The sequence below is a fragment of the Littorina saxatilis genome, linkage group LG17, assembly GCF_037325665.1.
Source record: "Littorina saxatilis isolate snail1 linkage group LG17, US_GU_Lsax_2.0, whole genome shotgun sequence".
NCBI classification, from domain to species: domain Eukaryota; kingdom Metazoa; phylum Mollusca; class Gastropoda; order Littorinimorpha; family Littorinidae; genus Littorina; species Littorina saxatilis.
Genome location: NC_090261.1, coordinates 47,285,629 through 47,306,621, shown reverse-complemented (window position 1 = coordinate 47,306,621; position 20,993 = coordinate 47,285,629). Strand labels below are relative to the sequence as shown.

General features: G+C 43.8%; 1 protein-coding gene across 1 annotated transcript in view; it reads left to right on the top strand.

The window, feature by feature from the left end:
- The window catches only part of LOC138953563 (centrosomal protein of 170 kDa protein B-like), a 102,183-nt gene that overhangs the window by 37,239 nt on the left and 43,951 nt on the right, over positions 1-20,993 (top strand). Inside the window, exons 4-6 of the mRNA XM_070325407.1 lie at positions 1,592-1,673; positions 2,226-2,401; positions 7,070-7,535. Of these exons, the coding sequence (XP_070181508.1) occupies positions 1,592-1,673; positions 2,226-2,401; positions 7,070-7,535 (724 nt within the window). The remainder of the gene's footprint in view (positions 1-1,591; positions 1,674-2,225; positions 2,402-7,069; positions 7,536-20,993) is intronic.

Below are 20,993 nucleotides of genomic sequence, written 5' to 3'. Positions count from 1 at the left end.
CCCATTTTCTCTGAAGTTTTTGAGATTCAATACCTCACCTATATATGATATATAGGGCAAAGTAAGCCCCATCTTTTGATACCAGTTTGGTTTACCTTGCTTCAAGGTCAAGGTCACAGGAGCTCTTCAAAGTTGGATTGTATACATATTTTGAAGTGACCTTGACCCTGAACTATGGAAGATAACTGTTTCAAACTTAAAAATTATGTGGGGCACATGTTATGCTTTCATCATGAGACACATTCGGTCACATATGATCAAGGTCAAGGTCACTTTGACCCTTATGAAATGTGACCAAAATAAGGTAGTGAACCACTAAAAGTGACCATATCTCATGGTAGAAAGAGCCAATAAGCACCATTGTACTTCCTATGTCTTGAATTAACAGCTTTGTGTTGCATGACCTTGGATGACCTTGGACGGGCGCAGTGGCGTGGTGGTAAGACGTCGGCCTCCTAATCGGGAGGTCGTGAGTTCGAATCCCGGTCGCTGCCGCCTGGTGGGTTAAGAGTGGAGATTTTTCCGATCTCCCAGGTCAACTTATGTGCAGACCTGCTTGTGACTTAACCCCCTTCGTGTGTACACGCAAGCACAAGACCAAGTGCGCACGGAAAAGATCCTGTAATCCATGTCGGAGTTCGGTGGGTTATGGAAACACGAAAATACCCAGCATGCCTACTCAACGAAAGCGGAGTGAGCTGACTATGCTCTCAGAGTATAGTGTGGGGAACCCAAATGGGCAAACAAGCTCACACGTAACCAGAAAAATTCTGGAACGCTGAAGAAGAAGAAGAAGAAGAAGGATGACCTTGACCTTGGGTCAAGGTCACATGTATTTTGGTAGGAAAAATGTGTAAAGCATGTGAGTCGTATGGGCTTTGCCCTTCTTGTTATATGCATGCAGTGCGCTCGTTCGTAAGTTAGTGTTTGAGTTTGTTTGCAGGTAACAATTCAGTCGTGCAGACGGACATTGTTTTTTTGACATGTTAACTTCACTTCACCTCTACTGTTTTTTTACCCAGTTCTTTGTTGGTTTGAGTGTGTGTAATCTGTACCTGCGCTTGTCTGACAGGTTCAGTGGGTGCATGTCGGGTTTTGGGTGACTGGTTGTTTGTCTTTCGTTCTCGTTTTGTGCGTGTCTCAGTGTTTGGTGATATCGCCCTAAAATACTGCAGTCAGTAGGGTTTTATGGTTGTTGGCGTAAGGTAGTAAGGAACTGGTGTGATTGTAAGTGGTGACAAAATGACATTTTTCTTGCATTGTCTTTTTCATACCATGTATGTCTTCTGCTTCTTTTTCCCGTTCGTACACCATGTATGTAAGTACGTGTGTTGGTGGGGTTTGGGGGCGGATGTTTCATCTGTCTGTAACTAAACGTTCCATGAGCGTTCTCAATGTGTTGATTCTTTTTTGTGTGTGGAAAGTTAGCAGTGATGATTAATGTGTTTTTTTAACGCCCTCACGGTTAAACCATTGGGGGCATGTTCCCGGGTGTTACCCCGACAGAAAGTTAGCAGTCTGTTTTAGAGTGTTTAAATATGTTAACCTTGCAGCATGTTTGACAAGTGTCTTCCTCTTGGTGTGTTTGCAGACGTATGTCAACGAGAGCCGGATCCCAGAGCAGGAGTACGTGACGCTCAATCACATGGACTCCATCAGACTGGGCTATGATATCCTTTTGCAGGCCATTAAATACACGCCTTGGCTAATTAGCTCGTACAGGTGTGAGCAAACTGCAGCTACTCAGCTGTCCTTCGCGTTTGCAAACTGAGAACTTTGCTGGTGGCGTTTGCTATTAGAGTTTGACAAGCTTCTGTGAGGAACCACCCGTTTGTATTCAATCTGTTCTGAAATGAGGGGTTTGGGCATGTTTCTAAGTGACTGTTCTGAAACATTAGTGATTAGGGAAGAAATATGAGAACCATAGTGCGTGTGTGCGTGCGTGTGTGCGTGCGTGTGCGTGCGTGCGGGCGCGTGTGTGTGTGTGTGTGTGTGTGTGTGTGTGTGTGTGTGTGTGTGTGTGTGTGTGTGTGTGTGTGTGACACTGACAGCCTCTCTGACGAGCAGCAACGCCTGCTGAGATGATCAAGCTAAAACATTTATTTTTATTACAAAAACAAAAACAGGTGAACAGCTACGACAGTTCTCACTTTCTGAATCGTCAACAATCTGTTGTTGTTGTTGTCGTCGTCGTTGTTGTTTTTCCTTGACTGTGTTGTCACATACCAAAGTGTATCACATGGAGCAAGGAGAACCATGCGGGGATTCGCCCCCACCCCCACCGCTGCCCTTACAACCCCCTCCCTCCCTGATGGAGGAGGACAGCAACCACAACGACAACGACCAGGCGGAGGAGATCGTCGAGGATAATCTTCCTGACGATCAGATGGCGGAATGCCAGGTGAGATATGTATATGTTCAGGGTGTTGCTTCAACGTGTTTGGGCTTTTCTCGATCAGGAAGAGGGTTTTCAAATACATTCCAGTAGATGTTAGCTTCATTTGTGAAAGGGGCGTGTGGATGCTTAAAAGAAAATATGACAGTGCCTTTGTCTTTGAGGTTGAGGGTTTCTAAGGAATTTTAGATTGCGTTATTGAAACTGCAAAATGTGGCTTTTTGGGGGCGGTCTGGAAGTTAATAATTTTTCTGTGACTTTATTATTACTACTGATCATTACTTTATATTATGAAGATCAAAACGTTTGGTAGGCAACGGTTTTGTCTTGTCTTGAAAAGTAAGTGGTAGGCGATTGCATTTTCAGTAATGTGGCGTCAGACAATTTTCAGAAGAGAGAAAATATTTCAACAACTGCAATAAATCGTTGTGTGTGGTTTTTCCCCTTCAATGATGACGGTACACGTTTTGTACACACTAGACTCACAGAATGAGGTTACTGTTTAACTTTGAAGCATGGTGTCTTGGGATTTTGTTTGTTGAAAGAAAGGCAAGCTGTTTTATAGCTAGCAGTATGCATGCAATTGGTTTTTGACTCACATGCGAAGCAAAAGTGAGTCTATGTACTCACCCGAGTCGTCCGTCCGTCCGTCCGTCCGGAAAACTTTAACGTTGGATATTTCTTGGACACTATTCAGTCTATCAGTACCAAATTTGGCAAGATGGTGTATGATGACAAGGCCCCAAAAAACATACATAGCATCTTGACCTTGCTTCAAGGTCAAGGTCGCAGGGGCCATAAATGTTGCCTAAAAAACAGCTATTTTTCACATTTTTCCCATTTTCTCTGAAGTTTTTGAGATTCAATACCTCACCTATATATGATATATAGGGCAAAGTAAGCCCCACCTTTTGATACCAGTTTGGTTTACCTTGCTTCAAGGTCAAGGTCACAGGAGCTCTTCAAAGTTGGATTGTATACATATTTTGAAGTGACCTTGACCCTGAACTATTGAAGATAACTGTTTCAAACTTAAAAATTATGTGGGGCACATGTTATGCTTTCATCATGAGACACATTTGGTCACATATGATCAAGGTCAAGGTCACTTTGACCCTTATGAAATGTGACCAAAATAAGGTAGTGAACCACTAAAAGTGACCATATCTCATGGTAGAAAGAGCCAATAAGCACCATTGTACTTCCTATGTCTTGAATTAACAGCTTTGTGTTGCATGACCTTGGATGACCTTGACCTTGGGTCAAGGTCACATGTATTTTGGTAGGAAAAATGTGTAAAGCATGTGAGTCGTATGGGCTTTGCCCTTCTTGTTTTCATTTGTCCCGTGTTAAAAGCTCTATAAATCCCGAGCAGAGGTTTTCATTGTTTGCCTGAGTGGAAAGTAGCGTGTTTGGTGTGGTTTGCATTGATACCCTTTTTGTCTTGCAAGTTTTGTGTAGTCAGTTGGGCGAGTGATTGGGTGTAAAATAATGTCAACGATTCTATTTATTTGCACAACAATGCCCCTGCCCCCCCCCCCCCTGCCCCCCTCCCCTCCCCCTGCCCCTCCTCCCCAATCCCACCCCGTTCGTCTACTTTGCCCCCCCCTCCTCACACACACACACACACAACCACACACGCACGCGCGAGTACGCAAAGCAAAGGAAAAGGAAATGAAGAAAAGAATCAACAAAATAATGAAAGAAGAGATCAAAGAAGAAAACAAACCCGTCGCGATATAACCTTCGTGGTTGAAAACGACGTTAAACACCAAATAAAAATTTAAAAAAAAAACCTCGTTGACAATACGAGCGATATTCTCCCACTTATGTTACGAAGCGTACAGGTAAGGGATGATATACCAATATAAATGCCATTTGCCTTGTTTTTACCTTGAAAAGCTGCGCTACTGTGGAACCTACCCAGGTACCAATGTTACGTGGTACCCTACGCTGGTAGGTATTGTAGCGGGAGGTCAAAGTGGCTGCTTTTTTTCTGTCTTTTTTTTGTTTGTATACACGTTCAGTAGTTTCCAGTTCAGTTTGGTGTTGAGTAGTTGTATTGAGGATTTTGTTGTGTTCTGGTGTGAAGTGCCTTCTTGGGGGTCGTGTGTGTAGAGGGGGGGGGGGAGTGAGGAGATGATTGAGGGAGGGGCGGGAGCGGCCTTATTTGGAGGAAGCCACTGAAGAAAAGACACTTTCTACTGTGCTGTAGGAATAACTTTGTTGCTGCTGTAGTGTTGGACACTCCTTACTATTAGACGAAAATTGAAGCTTTGAGTTTTGGTTGTTGAGGAACTTGTTTAATGTTTGCAACAGAAAGAAAATCTTGGCGTGTGAGACAGTGTTTGAACAGATATGATGTGTGCCTCTTACAAGTAGGGTATTTCGGAAAGGCATACAGCGCCCGAGCGATTGACCCAAACCCACAATATCACCCACGTTGAAGGGATGAGGGGGAGATGGATGGGATGACTGTAAATGAGTGCTGTCGTGAGAACCTTGCATACATCACATGCAAGGACACTGTAAATGAGTGATGCGGCACGGTTGGCCTAGTGGTAAGGCGTCCGCCCCGTGATCGGGAGGTCGTGGGTTCGAACCCCGGCCGGGTCATACCTAAGACTTTAAAATTGGCAATCCAGTGCCTGGTGTCTGGCATTATGGGGTTAGTGCTAGGACTGGTTGGTTCGGTGTCAGAAAAATGTGACTGGGTGAGACATGAAGCCTGTGCTGCGACTTCTGTCTTGTGTGTGGCGCACGTTATATGTCAAACTCAAAGCAGTACCTCCCTGATATGGCCCTTCGTGGTCGGCTGTGCGTTAAGCAAACAAACAAAAAAGTGCTTTCGTGATAGCCTTGCATACATCACATGCAAGGACACTGTAAATGAGTGCTTTCGTGATAGCCTTGCATACATCACATGCAAGGACACTGTAAATGAGTGCTTTCGTGATAGCCTTGCATACATCCCATGCAAGGACACTGTAAATGAGTGCTTTCGTGAGAACCTTGCATACATCACATGCAAGGACACTGTTAATGGGTGCTTTCGTGATAGCCTTGCATACATCACATGCAAGATAGGACACTGTAAATTGGGTTTGGTGCAGTATTAATGAGTCTGAACAAATATGTACATTGTACGAGACTTCGTGCCGTCAGCTTTTAAAGCATACATTGTAAGAGCTTTCGTGTCGTGGGCTTCTCAAGCACACACAAGCGTTTAAGAGTCGTTTTGCTTTTAAAGAAGTACGTTGAGCATTGTTTTTAAATAAAACCTTATTTATTTTTTTGTTTTGTTAGATTATGTAAAGTTATTTTTTATTTTTGCTATTACCTTTTATCCACTACAGTTTATCCTCTTTGGTTTCAGTCTTTTGTTTACTGTTATTAGCAAAAGTTTCTGAATTATAGGTCTTTATCATTTATCACTGTTGTGTTTTTGTTGCTATATTTGGCTCGCTTGCCATCATCTCCACAAATTTATTTGTAAAAAGAATATATCTCTTTTGCATGTACATATTTTTTTCTGTTTTGTTCTTCTTTTTACAATTTAGTTGGTTTACATACATGTTGACCAACAATAGAACTAAAAAAAGACAAAAGTTTTTGTGCATGTTCCAGGGACAGTAGAGATCTTTTGATCTCTTTATTTCTGTATTTTATCTCCTTGGCTTAGTATTTTGCTTGAGGAAAGAGAAGTCCCCTTATTGATGGGCTCCACATAATCATTGGGACAACTGCTTCCTCGCCTACCATCAGCTCATTTGTCACTGCTATGCGTGTGTAGGCAATGTCCATTTGTTGTAGGTGTCAGCTAACGACTGTCTCCTTATTTCTCATCATTCAGTCGTTATCAAGCTCAACTGGTTAACGGGGTTAGAGTCAGACTGTTTACTTTTCCAGTTCTCCGACGTAGTGTTTGCAGAACGTATCATAGTAAAATGTCTCAGAACACAAGCTGTTTGGCTCAGCAGCCTTCGCTGTGTGGAGTGCAGGAAACTTCATGTTTACCATTTTTCAGTTTATATATACCAGGTTAAGATGTAGGATAACTGGAATATGTGATGGGGCTTGATGTGTCTTGATTTGCTTTACTCTGCGGAGTTCTGCCCCAAATACGACATGTCGCATGACGCTATGACTATGTAGCGGTGCTCGTTTGCATGATTGAGGACTGACGGCGTGTAGCTCATGGTGACTGCAGTAAGACCAAAATAATGTCATGGTGCATTTAAAAAAGACAAATACTCATTGTGATTTTCAGGGGAGTCTTTGAAATGAGGAATGTTAGGCTGTCGGGAGGGTCCGTGCGTAGACAATCAACGTTGAGGTTTTCTTGGATGTTGTTGAAGTTAGAGCTCTAAAACGTATTTTGTAAGGTTCCATGACCTCCATAATATCCGAAGTCTTCTGTCAGTTTTCAAGGTCATTGCGGTGTCAAGTTCGGCTAAAAAAAGAAATATTATTTTGGATGTTTTGAAGTCAAAGCTTTGCATCTTTACACACTTCAACAGTGTTATTACCTCAGACCATGCTCCAAATTTGATTCAGCCTCACCAAATGTCAAGGTCAAAGCGGGGTCGTGTTCAGGTACAAAAATCGGATGTTTTCAGACATTTGTTAAGCTAAAAAGACTTTGTCACTGAATTCTTGACATTTCATTTGCAGGGGTGCATCGCTGAACAGAAGATCGAACACACATGCACCCACGCACAAGCCGACGGGCAAAACCACCAGCACCACCACCACCACCACCACCACCATCACGATGAACAGCAGTTCGTCAACAAACAACGCCGGTGTGACAATGTGGATGAAGTAAGGCCACAACCAGAACAGGAATGTGAACCTGAACCAGAACCAGAATCGGACGAGCAACCCCCAAAATTGGGAAGGAACACATGGCCACGGAAGAAACTGCGACAGATGGCCCATGTGGCCTCCATCTTCGACCTCAACGACGATAACAGTGGCGATGATAACAGTTCCATCATGGTGGAGAGTGGAAAAAACTATTTTGTGTCAGTGGACGATTCTGTGTGTGACCGGGGCCGACTGACTGAGGCGTACAATCTGAGTCGGGCTGGGAGTGTACAGAGGATACTGCGTAACAGCAAGCAGCCGCTGCCACCGGGTGAGTTTTCTTGTGTGTGTGTGTGGGGGGGGGGGGGGGGGTGTGTGTGTGTTCTGCACTTTATTTTCAATGTATCGGAGGCAAAATAGTCATGATTTAAATTGTCTGCATGACTTCTGTTCAAAAAGTTTTATTAATTGTGATAAATTGGCCGCATCGAGGATAGGTTCGATGGTACAGAACGTTTTTCTACAAAAAGTGCTCGAGAAGATTATCCATTCGCAGTACATGCGTTGTTGTAGTGTTCTGAGGACTTGTTTCGATTTTTTGCTAGTACTTAGGTGAGAAGTACTAAAAAATGGAGAGAAAAAATCACACTAGAAGGCCGAAACCTAAATTTCAAACCGTCGTAGAGAAAGGTGGAAGACCATGGATTTTGTAAACGAAAAGGCCAGACAGGTCAAAAATAGTTTGAAAAAACGCTGCTGGGACCCGTTTCTAGAAACCGAAGGGCACCGTCACGACCCAATCTCCAACACTTTGATTTTTTTTTTTTGTATCCCTGGAACGCTAGGTTTTGTTGGCCGTGTTCCACGACAGTGTTTATCCAGAGAGCCAGCAAGCAATGAGATCACTTTGGGAAGCAATCGCTCAGAGCACCCTGGGCTGTTTTTGCTGATCACGTTTGTATTGAATCGCCCCTCTCTGCTGCATAGCCATTATGGCGTTCTGTTTGCGGACCAGTTAGGGTCACACTGTTCCTGTTCCCTCTTCGTGAGCGATGCACTGTGTTTGTGCTAGGAATGCCAACGGAGCGTTTTTGGGACAGAGTATGAGGAAAACAAGTCATCGAAAATTGATTGGCTGATGACGAAGAGGTACCGTTCTGTGTCGAGTCTCAGCATTCTGTTTGTTATGGAAGGCTTATGTCAGCCATTCTTCGTCGAAGGCTTATATCATTCATTCTTCAGAGAAGGCTTATATAGGTTTTTCTTTCTTGGTAAGAATGGTCATTGCTTCGCTGCACCTTGAATGAAAACGTAGTTGGAGTGTTTTGTTAATCAAAGAACACGACATACAGCCTGATAGACCTGTTGAAGGTAGTACTCAGCTCTTACGGATATTTTGTCAAAGAACCCACTCAGTAACTGCATTTCCCATTACTACACTCATATCCGATCCTTAAAGGTTTGTTGTACGCTTTTATCGGTTAGAGATTATTTATTTAGAGTTCTGATATCATCAATGTCACATGTGACTACATTAATTTGTAAAATACTGATTGTGGTTTAATGCAAACCTTTCAGGAATGTTATCGAATAATTATTATCAGCAGATTGGAGCAAAACGTTTTACACAGTTTGACTCTACTGTGTCACTACTTTTTGACTTTTGACGTGCGTGGTTCGAAAATTAATTTTCCTGACAGCTGTAAAGCCTAATGTTAATTGGGTGAAGTCGACTTCGCGAGGCCTACGTCACGAAGCTCGCTGCACGAAACTCTGGCAATGAATGCGGTTCAGTAAAAAGATTTCGTCAACGTACGGCTCAATTTGGGAAGGCTTTATACACACTTTTCAAACTTCACTTTATTCCAGTGCTCTTTTAGCTTCTTACAGTCAACAGCTTAGGATTAGTTTGGTTTGGTTTGTTCTCTTGGTTTTTTGAAACAGAACAAAAATGTTCGCGCATTCAAGGCCTCTTGTATTAGAAGGACACGAGGAACTTCTACTACGACTCATTCTCTAAACGCCAGTGCTTCGTGTTTGGTCCTAGACATATATATACCTAGACATATACCACAAAGAATAGATAAATCGGAACAGGTCTGGCGTGGAAGTGACCTCCGACTTATTCATCGACACTGTGTGCAATGTGTCAGTGTTGCTACTATGTTTTCCTTCCTCTCTCAGATGCCGTAGGTCAGTCGACAAGAAGTCTCAAGGGCGAGACTTCACACGTGGAGGTGATTACTTGCACATGACACAGTAACCTTGGTCATTCCGGCAACTATATTTCGCCTTTGGGGTCAATTTTCGGAGGGGATGAATTCAGAGTTGCAGTTGTTTGGGTCGAATCACATTTGCTAGTCTGACAGGCGCGTGAATCATTGTTGGGGGGTGTGTGTGTGGGGGGGGGGGGGAGAAATGTGATTACATTTTGGTCTGCAAATGCACTATCAGATTTCACAAGAAAAGATATATACAATACTTTCCTCCCATACTATTTTGGGTTCGTTTGCCTTGCCGTGTCGGTCAAAGAAAGTACCAATGTCAAACACGGTATCGCTGTTAGTGTGTGTCACTGTTATCATTAGGACAGTATCAAAAGAAGTCATCACACGTTCATTATTTAGATAACGTTGTCCATATCAGAAAATGCTGAGTGCAAAACATATTCTGTCATATCAGGCTCGCATAGGCCATGGTTCAGACGCGTGATTGTTACAAGTCTAACCCGCAGAAACTGTTTGAAATGGCCCGCTGCCAGAGACGATAGAATCACTCTTGCTTCCAGCAGACTCATTCGGATCGATACCCTGGTCAGCCGGCTCGCCACGAATAGATTTTCCCTCCCGTGTCGGTGACACACCGAGAGTGTGTTCGTCGTTCTCTGTTGGGGTAGGAGTGTGTGGTTTTTGAGTGTGCGTCCAGTTTGATGATCAGTGCTGACTTTGATGATGAAATCTGACAGTTCAGAGCCACGGAAGCTGATAGTATTTGCCAGTTGCCTGAGACGAGAGAATCACTCCTGTTATCAGCAGACACACTCGATCAGCCGGCTTGTCAGAAATAGCTTTTTGTGAATCGACGGCACACTGAATGTGTTCATCATGTGTGTGTTTATGTGCGGTTGTGAGAAATCGTTCTCTTGTTGATGGGTTATGGCAGCTGGTGTGGTTTGTGTGTTTTGTGGCGAAAGGGATCGTTTTCGCTGGAATGTCGGGTTGCTTCTGATGTGGTGGAGGTTTGTAAGCAACCTTGAAGATCATCTTCTCGCGTACATACCACTTCTGCTTCGTCCAGCAACATTCTCAGTAGATGTACAGTCTGTAATTCAGCATGGAAAACGAAGTTATCGTGAAGTCGCGTCTACAGAAAATAGAATCTGTAGAACTTATGAGGTGAGAGTGCGTCTTTTGTGGTCGTTACTGTGTGTTTGTGCCTACTTTGTGTGTGTGTGTGTGTGTGTGTGTGTGTGTGTGTCCGCCTACTTTGTGTGTGTGTTTTTTCAGTTTCCATGTCTGTCTGTATGTCCATGTCAGTATCTATGCTTTTGTGCTCATTTCTTCATTTCGATAAACTGAGTCTGCTGACTGTTTGTATAGTATAGAAAAGATCCTACTCTTACAAGTAACTTTCCTTCTGTAGCCCCTTAAAAAATCTCTGTCAAAACGTAGTGTTTGTTTAACGGACCTCGAAGGTCGTTTGAAGTGTACTGTATCCACATACGTCAGGTAAATGACGTTCTGTATCCGTACTGAGATAAGTTCATGCACCTCAGTGTGAATAACAACACGGAAAATGTTATGACATGGACGTGTGAAAAGCACTACAGAGAAGATTGTATCTACGTACAGGAACAATAGAAGTCAAGAAAGTCCAGACATTTAAACCAAACTACTGCTATTGTGAATGTGAAGATAAGAATGAGGGCTATTAGTTCAGGTAGTTGAGACTGTTGTATTCCTCCACTGGAAATAGATTCACCCATTTCAAAGACAGCTGACGATGCGAGAGGTTTCAATAGGAGTAAACAACACAATCACAGTCCATCATGGGTCATTTGCATTCTCAACGCGGATTTCTTAGAAAGCAATAAACCTTTTTTGATAACGTTAACGGGGCTGTTTTTGTTTTTTCGGACTCGGTTGTAGCTCACTTTGATCAAGTTAAATTTTCCAAGTTATTGCAGGGTATGAGCTGTTCTACACGTGGAAAGAACTTTGATGAATTTATTTTTCCCTCAGAGGGCATTAAGTAGAAGTTAGTTTGGGGGTATCTCGTCCCAACAGATCGTTCTGAATGATTGCTGATGGTGCGAATATACTTGTTGATACCGCTTCAGAACTCGTTTGGAAAGGTTCGTTGTCAGAGATCTAGAGATACATGTATATCCCTGTTTCTCTGTTTGTAAGTGTTATTGCTTTCTGGTCACAATAGACCATTCTGAGTTATTTCTGACGGGGTAGATAGTACTTGGTTGACACCGTTCCAGAAGTCGTTTGTACAAAATCGTTCTGAGAGATCCAGAGATACAACCCTGTTTCTTGTTCTCTAAGTAGAACTGTTATTTCTTGTAGGTGTCAAGGTGTACGATCGTTGCTTACTTGTGTCATTTTGTAGCCAGAAAGTGCCCTAGGGCCTACCTGTTGTCCTTGTTGCCCCCCCTCTCTCTCTCTCTCTCTCTCCCTCTCTCTCTCTCTCTCTTTCTTTCTCTCTCTCTCTCTTTCTCTCTCTCTTTCTCTCTCTCTGTCTCTCTCTCTGTGTCTCTCTCTCTTTCTCTCTCTCTCTTTCTCTCTCACTCTCTTTCTCTCTCTCTCTCTCTCTCTCTCTCTCTCTCTCTCTCTCTCTCTCTCTCTCCTTGCTACAAAGGGTCAGTAGCTACGCTCTCTCCCTCTCTTTTCCCCCTAACAACCCCCACCTAAAAGAAACTCTATAATTTGCAAGTTTGTCAAATCTGTGCTTGGATACAAAATAATTCCCGGACACACATAATCTCATGTTGCCCAATTCCGTGGTAAACATTGCGCTTCAGAGTGCGATTTCAGTCACTAGCTATCTACCGGGTGGAGAGAGCATCGGGTGCATGTCAACACCCACCCCGGGTGCGCTTGTGGTGGTGACCCGATGACACCTAGGGTAGAGACCACGGGTGTACACGGGAATGTCCTGAAAAAAGACTGGTAATTTTCACACCGCCATGGTGGGTTATCCGTCTTTTCAAACCCATCGGATCAGCAGTATATGTTTCATTTGTTAGAGACCTGAAAATGCTGGTACCCCATCTCCTTCATGCTTGCCTCGCATCCCCCCACCCCCCACCCCTATACCCAAGAAAAGTGAATGTGTTGAACTTTGGACACTCAAATTTAATAAACAATGAGTGAATATAAAACACGATTTTGGTTTTCAAAATGTGTCATATCAGGCAGCTTTCGTCTGCTGCGGTACTTATGCAGAAGCAAAAGGCTTAGAAGTCTGTCGTTAAAAGTGTTTACTTCTCGATACAGCATTCCCGCGCTTGGTTCAAAATACCAATGAAAGGATCCAAATGTCAAAGCTAAGACTTCTCAAAATTAGAAGTATATTAATCAAGTTGTGTGTGTTCTGAACGAAGGCATGACTGGTCTGCAAAGCTGAATGATCACCAGTTTTAATCAATAGCGTTCACAAGCGTGTGGTATGGTCCTGGTTGTCTTAGTCACTTACTGCAGCAGATCAGAAGTTAAGTTGCTCGAGTCTAGGTTATGAATAAATTTGATTGTTGCCTATTTTTGGCACGCGAGGAAAGAAGGAAGGAAGAACGAATTTCCGGGTGTGAGTGATGATTAATCGTCGATGGTCCCATATACTGCCGTAGAACACCAGTGCAAAGCACGCTTCAACATGACACTTGACTTGACTGAAACAGCCCATTGTTGGGTCCGTATTGCAAGTACATCATTGCCGGAAGTATTCTGAATCGGGTGAAGGTCAACGCGTTTTCGGTGTCAAGTGAAATGGTCGTAAATGTCGTGGGAATTGTCATTCACCGTATTTATTGAAGAGAAAGTACAACTATACCAGTCCACATGCATAGACGAGTGCAGTTTTGTCTTAGTACGGATGTGTTGTGTTGCATTGATGTTTTCCAGTGTTAAAGGAGATTTCATCTGCGTTTTTTGCAAAACAAAGTTGAGTGTGTTTGGAGAAAATATCCAGGAAGCCTTGTTGCTCAAACTAAAGCTATTTGCTCCAACTGTAATCGCCACAATGGTATGGTTTCTTCTTTGCTGCAGTCATCATAGATAGCTATATAGATACGATTGACTTTGCACCCGTTGTTATGATTTCAGGCAGCTCTCGCTCGCGCCTTTGTTTGACCGGGAACGTGTGTCTTTATCAGGATATTGTGGTGAATGTTATGTGTATTTATGTGTCCATAAATGTTTTTATTTGTGTGTGTGTGTGTGTGTGTGTGTGTGTGTGTGTGTGTGTGTGTGTGTGTGTGTGTGTGTGTGTGTGTGTGTGTGTGTGTGTGTGTGTGAGTGCTATATTTCATTGTTCATGTACCCCCATGGTGGTTTTCTCCAAAACAAACTCCTTTGCCCTGCCTTGCCTTGCCTTGCCTTGCCGTGGTCGTAACATAATTTAGATTTTGGTGCGAACACTAGGAGGACAGATGGAATACTATACAACACAAAGTATACAGGCATACTGACGGCAGGGTAAGCGATTTATCGTGTGTCAGACCTATAAGTTTGGAAGCACAAACGATGTCCACAGATGAAAAGGGCCAACATATTTGTTTTGTAATAATGCAGGTCACTCACTCCCAAGTTTACAGAGGAAGTGTGTTTGTCTGTCTGTCTGTCTGTCTGCGAATGTTACCCCCAACAGCAAAACATATATATATTCCCAAATAGAACATCAGATCACATGCTCCATTTACTTCGGTCTCGCAAGCTTAACGGCGTGTGCATATGCGGGTGGATGTGCATGTCAAGTTGTGTGTGTGTGTGTGTGTGTGTGTGTGTGTGTGTGTGTGTGTGTGTGTGTGTGTGTGTGTGTTTTCCCACACCTGTGTTTTTTATCAGTCGAATGGGGGACGGTTGTTGCTTACTTCTTTTCTAGCACAGTAGTATTTTGCTACGGCTCAGAGCTTTTTGGTGGCAGTCTGCCAGCTTTCCCATTTAATCGCTGGAGAACTCGTTGACTTTGGAAATGTCTAAGAAGGAAAATCCCCTTAGTCTTTGCGTTTGTATATATATCCAACCACAAAAGAAACTTGAACTTTTCGGAATTCTGCAGGTTGTATAATATATTACTATTACAGTGCGTTTTAATTAATCATGAAGTTCAAACCAATCCATGTCAGTTACATGTGAAATTCAAGCCAGTGCATTTGAATTAATCGTGAGATTCACACCTTAAGTATGACCTGCACGGTTGGCCTAGTGGTAAGGCGTCCGCCCCGTGATCGGGAGGTCGTGGGTTCGAACCCCGGCCGGGTCATACCTAAGACTTTAAAATTGACAATCTAGTGGCTGCTCCGCCTGGCGTCTGGCATTATGGGGTTAGTGCTAGGACTGGTTGGTCCGGTGTCAGAATAATGTGACTGGGTGAGACATGAAGCCTGTGCTGCGACTTCTGTCTTGTGTGTGGCGCACGTTATATGTCAAAGCAGCACCGCCCTGATATGGCCCTTCGTGGTCGGCTGGGCGTTAAGCAAACAAACAAACAAACAAACCTTAAGTATGCCCAAGTTTTAGACACACTATCTTCCACTTTAAATTAAATCACGCTGAGTGAGCTGTTGTTATGCTACATACGGAGGTTTTTGTACCTTGAACAACAAAAATACTTTTGCGATGTCCTCGTAGATTGGTATATTAAACGGGCTACGTCGGGTTTCTGTATTTTGAACACCAAATATACTTTTGCGTTTTTTTCGTAGATTGGTATGTTAAACGGGCTACGTGGGTTTCTGTATCGTGAACACCAAGTATACTTTTTGCGTTTACTTGAGAAAAAAATTTGGTCATAATTAACTTGCACTTTCGTCTTTCATCACGTTTTTATCCTGTCTGGCCCACTCGGCAAGCAAGAATTGTTTCCCCGCCATTGCCACCCTCTCGCGTCAAGAAAGGAATGCTGTCTCATATATCTACAGAACAACTTTTTAGAGTGAGGAAAACTTTTTTGTAGGTTCTTACGTGGAGGTTTCTCATCGCTGACTTTCACCTGGAATTGTTTTACCTGGCGTTTACCTGAAGGAGGAGGTGGGGGGGGGGGGCTTTTTTCCCTTCTCATTCCCTCATTTTTACCTGCCGGGGCTGGTGTGCAGGCTGAGAGAAGTGGGTGCAGTTTGGAGTGAGTGAGAGAGAGAGATGTTTGAAGTTGTGAGCTCGCGGATGCAGCTATTCTGCAGAGTATTGTGTGGGATGCGTACAGGACTTGCAGGAACTCGATGAGATTGTTTTGCCTGTGCTTGCACGAACTGTAAGATAAGCCGTTTATGTTTATGTCTTTGAGAGCGTAAAGTTGTGAGGTTTTGTTGTTGATGGAGTTATTTCAGGTGAGTGGTTTTTATGCTTGTTGTGCTTTTAGAAAGCTAACAGTTGAGATGAGTTATTAGGATTAAAGTATGAGTTTGAACAAGTTCGCGTGCTGCTTTTTTCTGCAATTTTTTTTTAAACAAACGGGTACTTTCTATTTTAGTGATGGAAAATGTATAGAAGACGATTAGATAACGTGCTTTATGCGATATATATCAGCAGCATAGAAATTATTTCTTTTGTCTTTCTCTCTTAAGTTTTTTTTCTTCTGTTGTTCATTGTTGATCATTAGAAAACGTTCAAGTGCTTTGCCTACTTGTACTGTTTGCTCAAAGGGAAAAATATATAATTGCACAACTTTGAGAACCAGACATCTCTGTTATTTGTTGTGTTCCAAGGTGGTCTGCTAGCTTTTCGCTTGTGTAAAACAAGTACGAGCTCCTTTAAACCCAATCATTGGGGTGGCACTCCGATCAATGCGTTTCATTAAATTGGATAGTTCCAATTCTGTTATCAAGCTGATAAAGATAAACAGAACCAAAAACGAAAAGTACGCTCCGTTTACTCAAAAGAGATCAGGAGAATCCTTTCACAGAGATGAACGTTCCAACCCGGAAATAAGGAATTCCGAATTGAAGAAATGATTTCTTGATGGTTTTCCTGAGTTTGAACCCAATGTCCAAATGAAGTCCAAATCTTAAAGCAAAACTTGAACAACTCAGAGCTACCTATAGTCTCAAGGTAGATTTTCCAGATATCGAAAATAATCAGCTTTCACCCCTGCGTTTCTAACTCTGTTAGTTGTTTCGTGGTCAAGACACAGTAATCTTCAGGCCAACGCGAAATTCGCTGTCGAGATTTGTCAGATGTAGGTTCTTGTCAGTCATTGGTATTCAGGTATGCTGTAGCTGGTACAGAAATGATAAGTGGCCCGATAATGAGCAACAGGTTTAGATTGTCCACACGCATGGTAGCCAAGAAAAACTGCTGTTAGTCTAATTGGACGTTCCATCCAGGCTGACCTCACTTGTGTGTTTTTGTTTGGGCCGACTTTGCGTGGAGACTGCGCTCCTCAGGGAGCTACCGGCACGGTTGGCCTAGTGGTAAAGCGTCCGCCCCGTGATCGGGAGGTCGTGGGTTCGAACCCCGGCCGGGTCATACCTAAGACTTTAAAAATTGGCAATCTAGTGGCTGCTCCGCCTGGCGTCTGGCATTATGGGGTTAGTGCTAGGACTGGTTGGTCCGGTGTCAGAATAATGTGACTGGGTGAGACACGAAGCCTGTGCTGCGACTTCTGTCTTGTGTGTGGCGCACGTAAAATGTCAAAGCAGCACCGTCCTGATATGGCCCTTCGTGGTCGGCTGGGCGTTAAGCAAACAAACAAACAAACAAATCCTCAGGGAGCTCGAGTAGGTCTGTACTGAGCTTCTCTGGCTCGGACTGGTGCAGTGATGGATCCTCCTTTCAACTTCCCGTGTTAAGACTTCCCATCTTTTAAGACCTTCTTTTTTCTGATTATTTCATTGAAATGTCTGTGGGGCGGGGATGTAGCTCAGTCGGTAGCGCGCTGGATTTGTATCCAGTTGGCCGCTGTCAGCGTGAGTTCGTCCCCACGTTCGGCGAGAGATTTATTTCTCAGAGTCAACTTTGTGTGCAGACTCTCCTCGGTGTCCGAACACCCCCCGTGTGTACACGCAAGCACAAGACCAAGTGCGCACGAAAAAGATCCTGTAATCCATGTCAGAGTTCGGTGGGTTATAGAAACACGAAAATACCCAGCATGCTTCCTCCGAAAACGGCGTATGGCTGCCTAAATGGCGGGGTAAAAAACGGTCATACACGTAAAATTCCACTCGTGCAAAAAAAAACCACGAGTGTACGTGGGAGTTTCAGCCCACGAACGCAGAAGAAGAAGAAAAAGAAATGTCTGTATACTCACCTGCATTCTCAGACTCCCTCCCGCCTGAATTTCTCAAAACGATTTCGGGATTGGTCCACTCATGCGGTTTAAACAGTTACTGCTCCTGATTATGAAGTGTTCCTGAATGGTTCCCGATCGTCATCTGACTGTATACAAGCATTTGATATACAAACGACTGCATTGCAGATCGGGCAGATGAAAAATCCGTCTCAAGGTAGGAACTTAAAAGTCTGTATTTAATTTCAGGGTAGTTAAATGATAACAGTATTGCAGTGTCCACGCACCTTAACTTGGTGAAGATGTCCAAATTATCAAGGTTGCGCCTGAGAGTAGACTTTGCTCCTCCCAACTCAGAGCTCTTTCGGGAGTTGTTTCTGAGCAACAGCACAGACTGAATCGACGACGAGGGATTGTATGGAGGAGAGATGCTGTGGCGGACTCTCACTAACACCTGCAGGCTTCCTTATCTCCATGGCTCTGTTTGTCTCTAGTCTGTCTGTCTGTCTGTCTGTCTGTCTCATTGAATAGTCATCAGCACATGAAGGCACAATTGATTTTGGTGAGCGTACGGAGGAGAGATGGTAAGGTTGAATTTCCCTGCAACATGCAGGCTTTCTTACCCCTTGGTTTTGTTCATCTGTAATCCGACTGTCTGTCTGTCTCTCTGTCTCTCTGTCTGTTTCACTGAATAGTCAGCAGCACAGGCAGACACAATCGATGATGGTGAGTGTACGGAGCAGAGATATTGAGGGGGACTTTCCCTGCCACTTGCAGGCTTTCTTATCTTCCTCGACTTGCTGTTCGTCTCTAATCCGACTGTCTCTCTCCACCTCACTACATGGTCTACTGTTGTTGACAATGATTGGATTGGAACTGTCTGATGAGAATCAGTAGATTTTCTCGGACCAAAGATGTTGGCAGACGCGGATTTTTTTTATAGGTGAAGGAGTTGATTATTTATCAGTTGTACGACGCTTGTTCTTTTCTTGCCATAAGTGAATATTTTGAGGAGACATGCACATTCTTGTTTTGTTCATTTCAGCGTTGTCGCATGCGCGAAGGATTTCTTGCTTCCTTTCTTTTCTCTCTTCTTTTGATAACGCTGGCGGTTTCTGTCTTTGGCACGTTGCGAGGGTTTTCTTCCCTGGCACCTTGCCGTGCCGTATTTCTTCGAATTTTGAATTTATTGTAATAGGTTTTGTATGTGTGGAGAATCAGTTTCACTCACAGAATACAGCAACGCTGGATTTGAGCAATGTTGAAGATTAGTTTTTTTGTTTTTCTTGACTCTTTTCTTTTTGATCAGTGTCGTGTTTCTGAATTTTTACCCAGCAGCTGAAACTGTGACCACGGTGTGAAATCCGCCGGTACTTCTAACCAAGTGCTATGTTGTTACACCCTATTTTATAACATGCATCAGAATCTGAGCATAGGATCAAGCAGAACAATGTGCTGCCGTAGTTTGTCCCAGCACTGAAGCATCAGCATCTGGACATAGGATCAGATTAACAAACTGCAATGTTACGCAGTATTTTGTACCAAGCATCATAATCTAAGCAAGATCAGGATCGGGTGTAACAAGATGCAATGTAACGCCGTCACAACGATAGCAAACACCGTGACAATCTTAACTGCCAGAATCAAAACAAAGTGCTATGTTTCGCCGTATTTTGTACAAAGCATCCGATCTGATTAAGTGGAATAAATTGCTTTTTTAGTATGCCATAAAAAGGAGCAGTAACTTGTCAACACTGTCATGTCTGTGAGAAACAAGAAATGTGGCAGTGTTTCTTTCACACAGAAGATACACGTGCAGACCGTTTGTTGCTGTAACAGCACGCTGTGTTTGTGATCAGGAATGTAACAGTTGTTTATTTCCTGTGCGACGCGAGCGATGCATGTCAACTACCGGAAAATGAGCCACGGAGTACAGGAAGCAGGTTGGACGGATGCCCTACCATGCCATCTACACGTCTTTCGCACTCAGTTCCGGCTCGCAGACTCCCCATCCACACCCCCAAACCCCCCCTCAAGCGCCCCCCCCCCCCCCCCCTCCGCCAGTGGTTGTGCTAGCATTCCGCGTTGGTCTCGGCGCCACTGTGCCACGGAGTTGGGTTGAACCTCTTGTTTACGTATCTACTGTATTCGTGTTGAGTGTTCGACAAGAGACGAAAGATGGATTCTGAAGAAGGTAGGCTGTATTACTACCGTGTGGAAACTGGAACTGTGTATAATCTACGGTCATCAGCTGTCTGTGTAATTAAGTGTGTGTAATACACTGCTGTTGCTGAAGCTCGATTGTAGATAGATACATGATCTGCGCGCATGTGGCTGTGTCAGTGCTCGTTTGCAAGTCCCAGCAGAGGCACCCGGTGAAGATTTGAGGTTTCCTTCGGTTGTCGTGAAATTCATATCAACTGAGTTCTTGTCCGTGGCCGAGTGTGTGTGTGTGTGTGTGTGTAAAAAAGTGTATTTTCTTCCAGATGACTCAGTGTGTGGACCACATGCATGGCTGTCCGGAAGAAGGCTGCAGTCATAATTATATATATATATGTAAACCTACTCCACAGCCAATATTATGTATCGTATATCAGGCATCGTGCTACACTGTCCTCATCTGACTCGTAGCATGAGAATGAAACCGTAGCAGCCATAGTCAGTAGGTGCAACGTCTCAGTCTCTTGGATTCAGAAGGTTTTGGTAGGTACGTGTGCACACATGTCGACTTCCAAGTTTATATTTCAGAAAGAGCTTCACAAAGCAATGCCACAAATGAATGTACGTGTCTCAGTCTCACGGACTCAGTAGCTTTTGGTAGATACGTGTGCATACATGTCGACTTGTAAGCATACTTCAGAAAGCACTTCCCAAAGCAATGCCACTAATGAATTTACTTTAAAGCGATATAGTTCCAGCATGACTGAAACACCCATGCTACTTTTCTCCGAAAATGTTTCTCCCGTGCGTAGGTCTACCAAAGCACACTACTAAGCTTCGTGCGCAGTGGGAAGTCGGTGTTTTCGTTCATTAGTGCATGAGTTGAGGAAAATGCGCTGCAGGGTTTCCTGTGTGTTTTTTGGCACCGCAGAGTGAGCGGATCGGTACCGTGCAGCAACTGCAAAGGAAAGTTTGTGTTTATTGCCCCACACTGCATGCAAGTTCTGGCTGCATTCCAGACATACCAGACGCTGTTTCTAGCACCGTGACCGTGAAAGAGGTGTGTGTGTGTGTGTGTGTGATCGTGTGTGTCACTGGCACTTTCCTCTGTTGATGAGGGAATGGGGTGTCACGTGTGTGTGTTTTCGGGGGGGGGGGGGGGGTGGCAGCGAATAGGGGG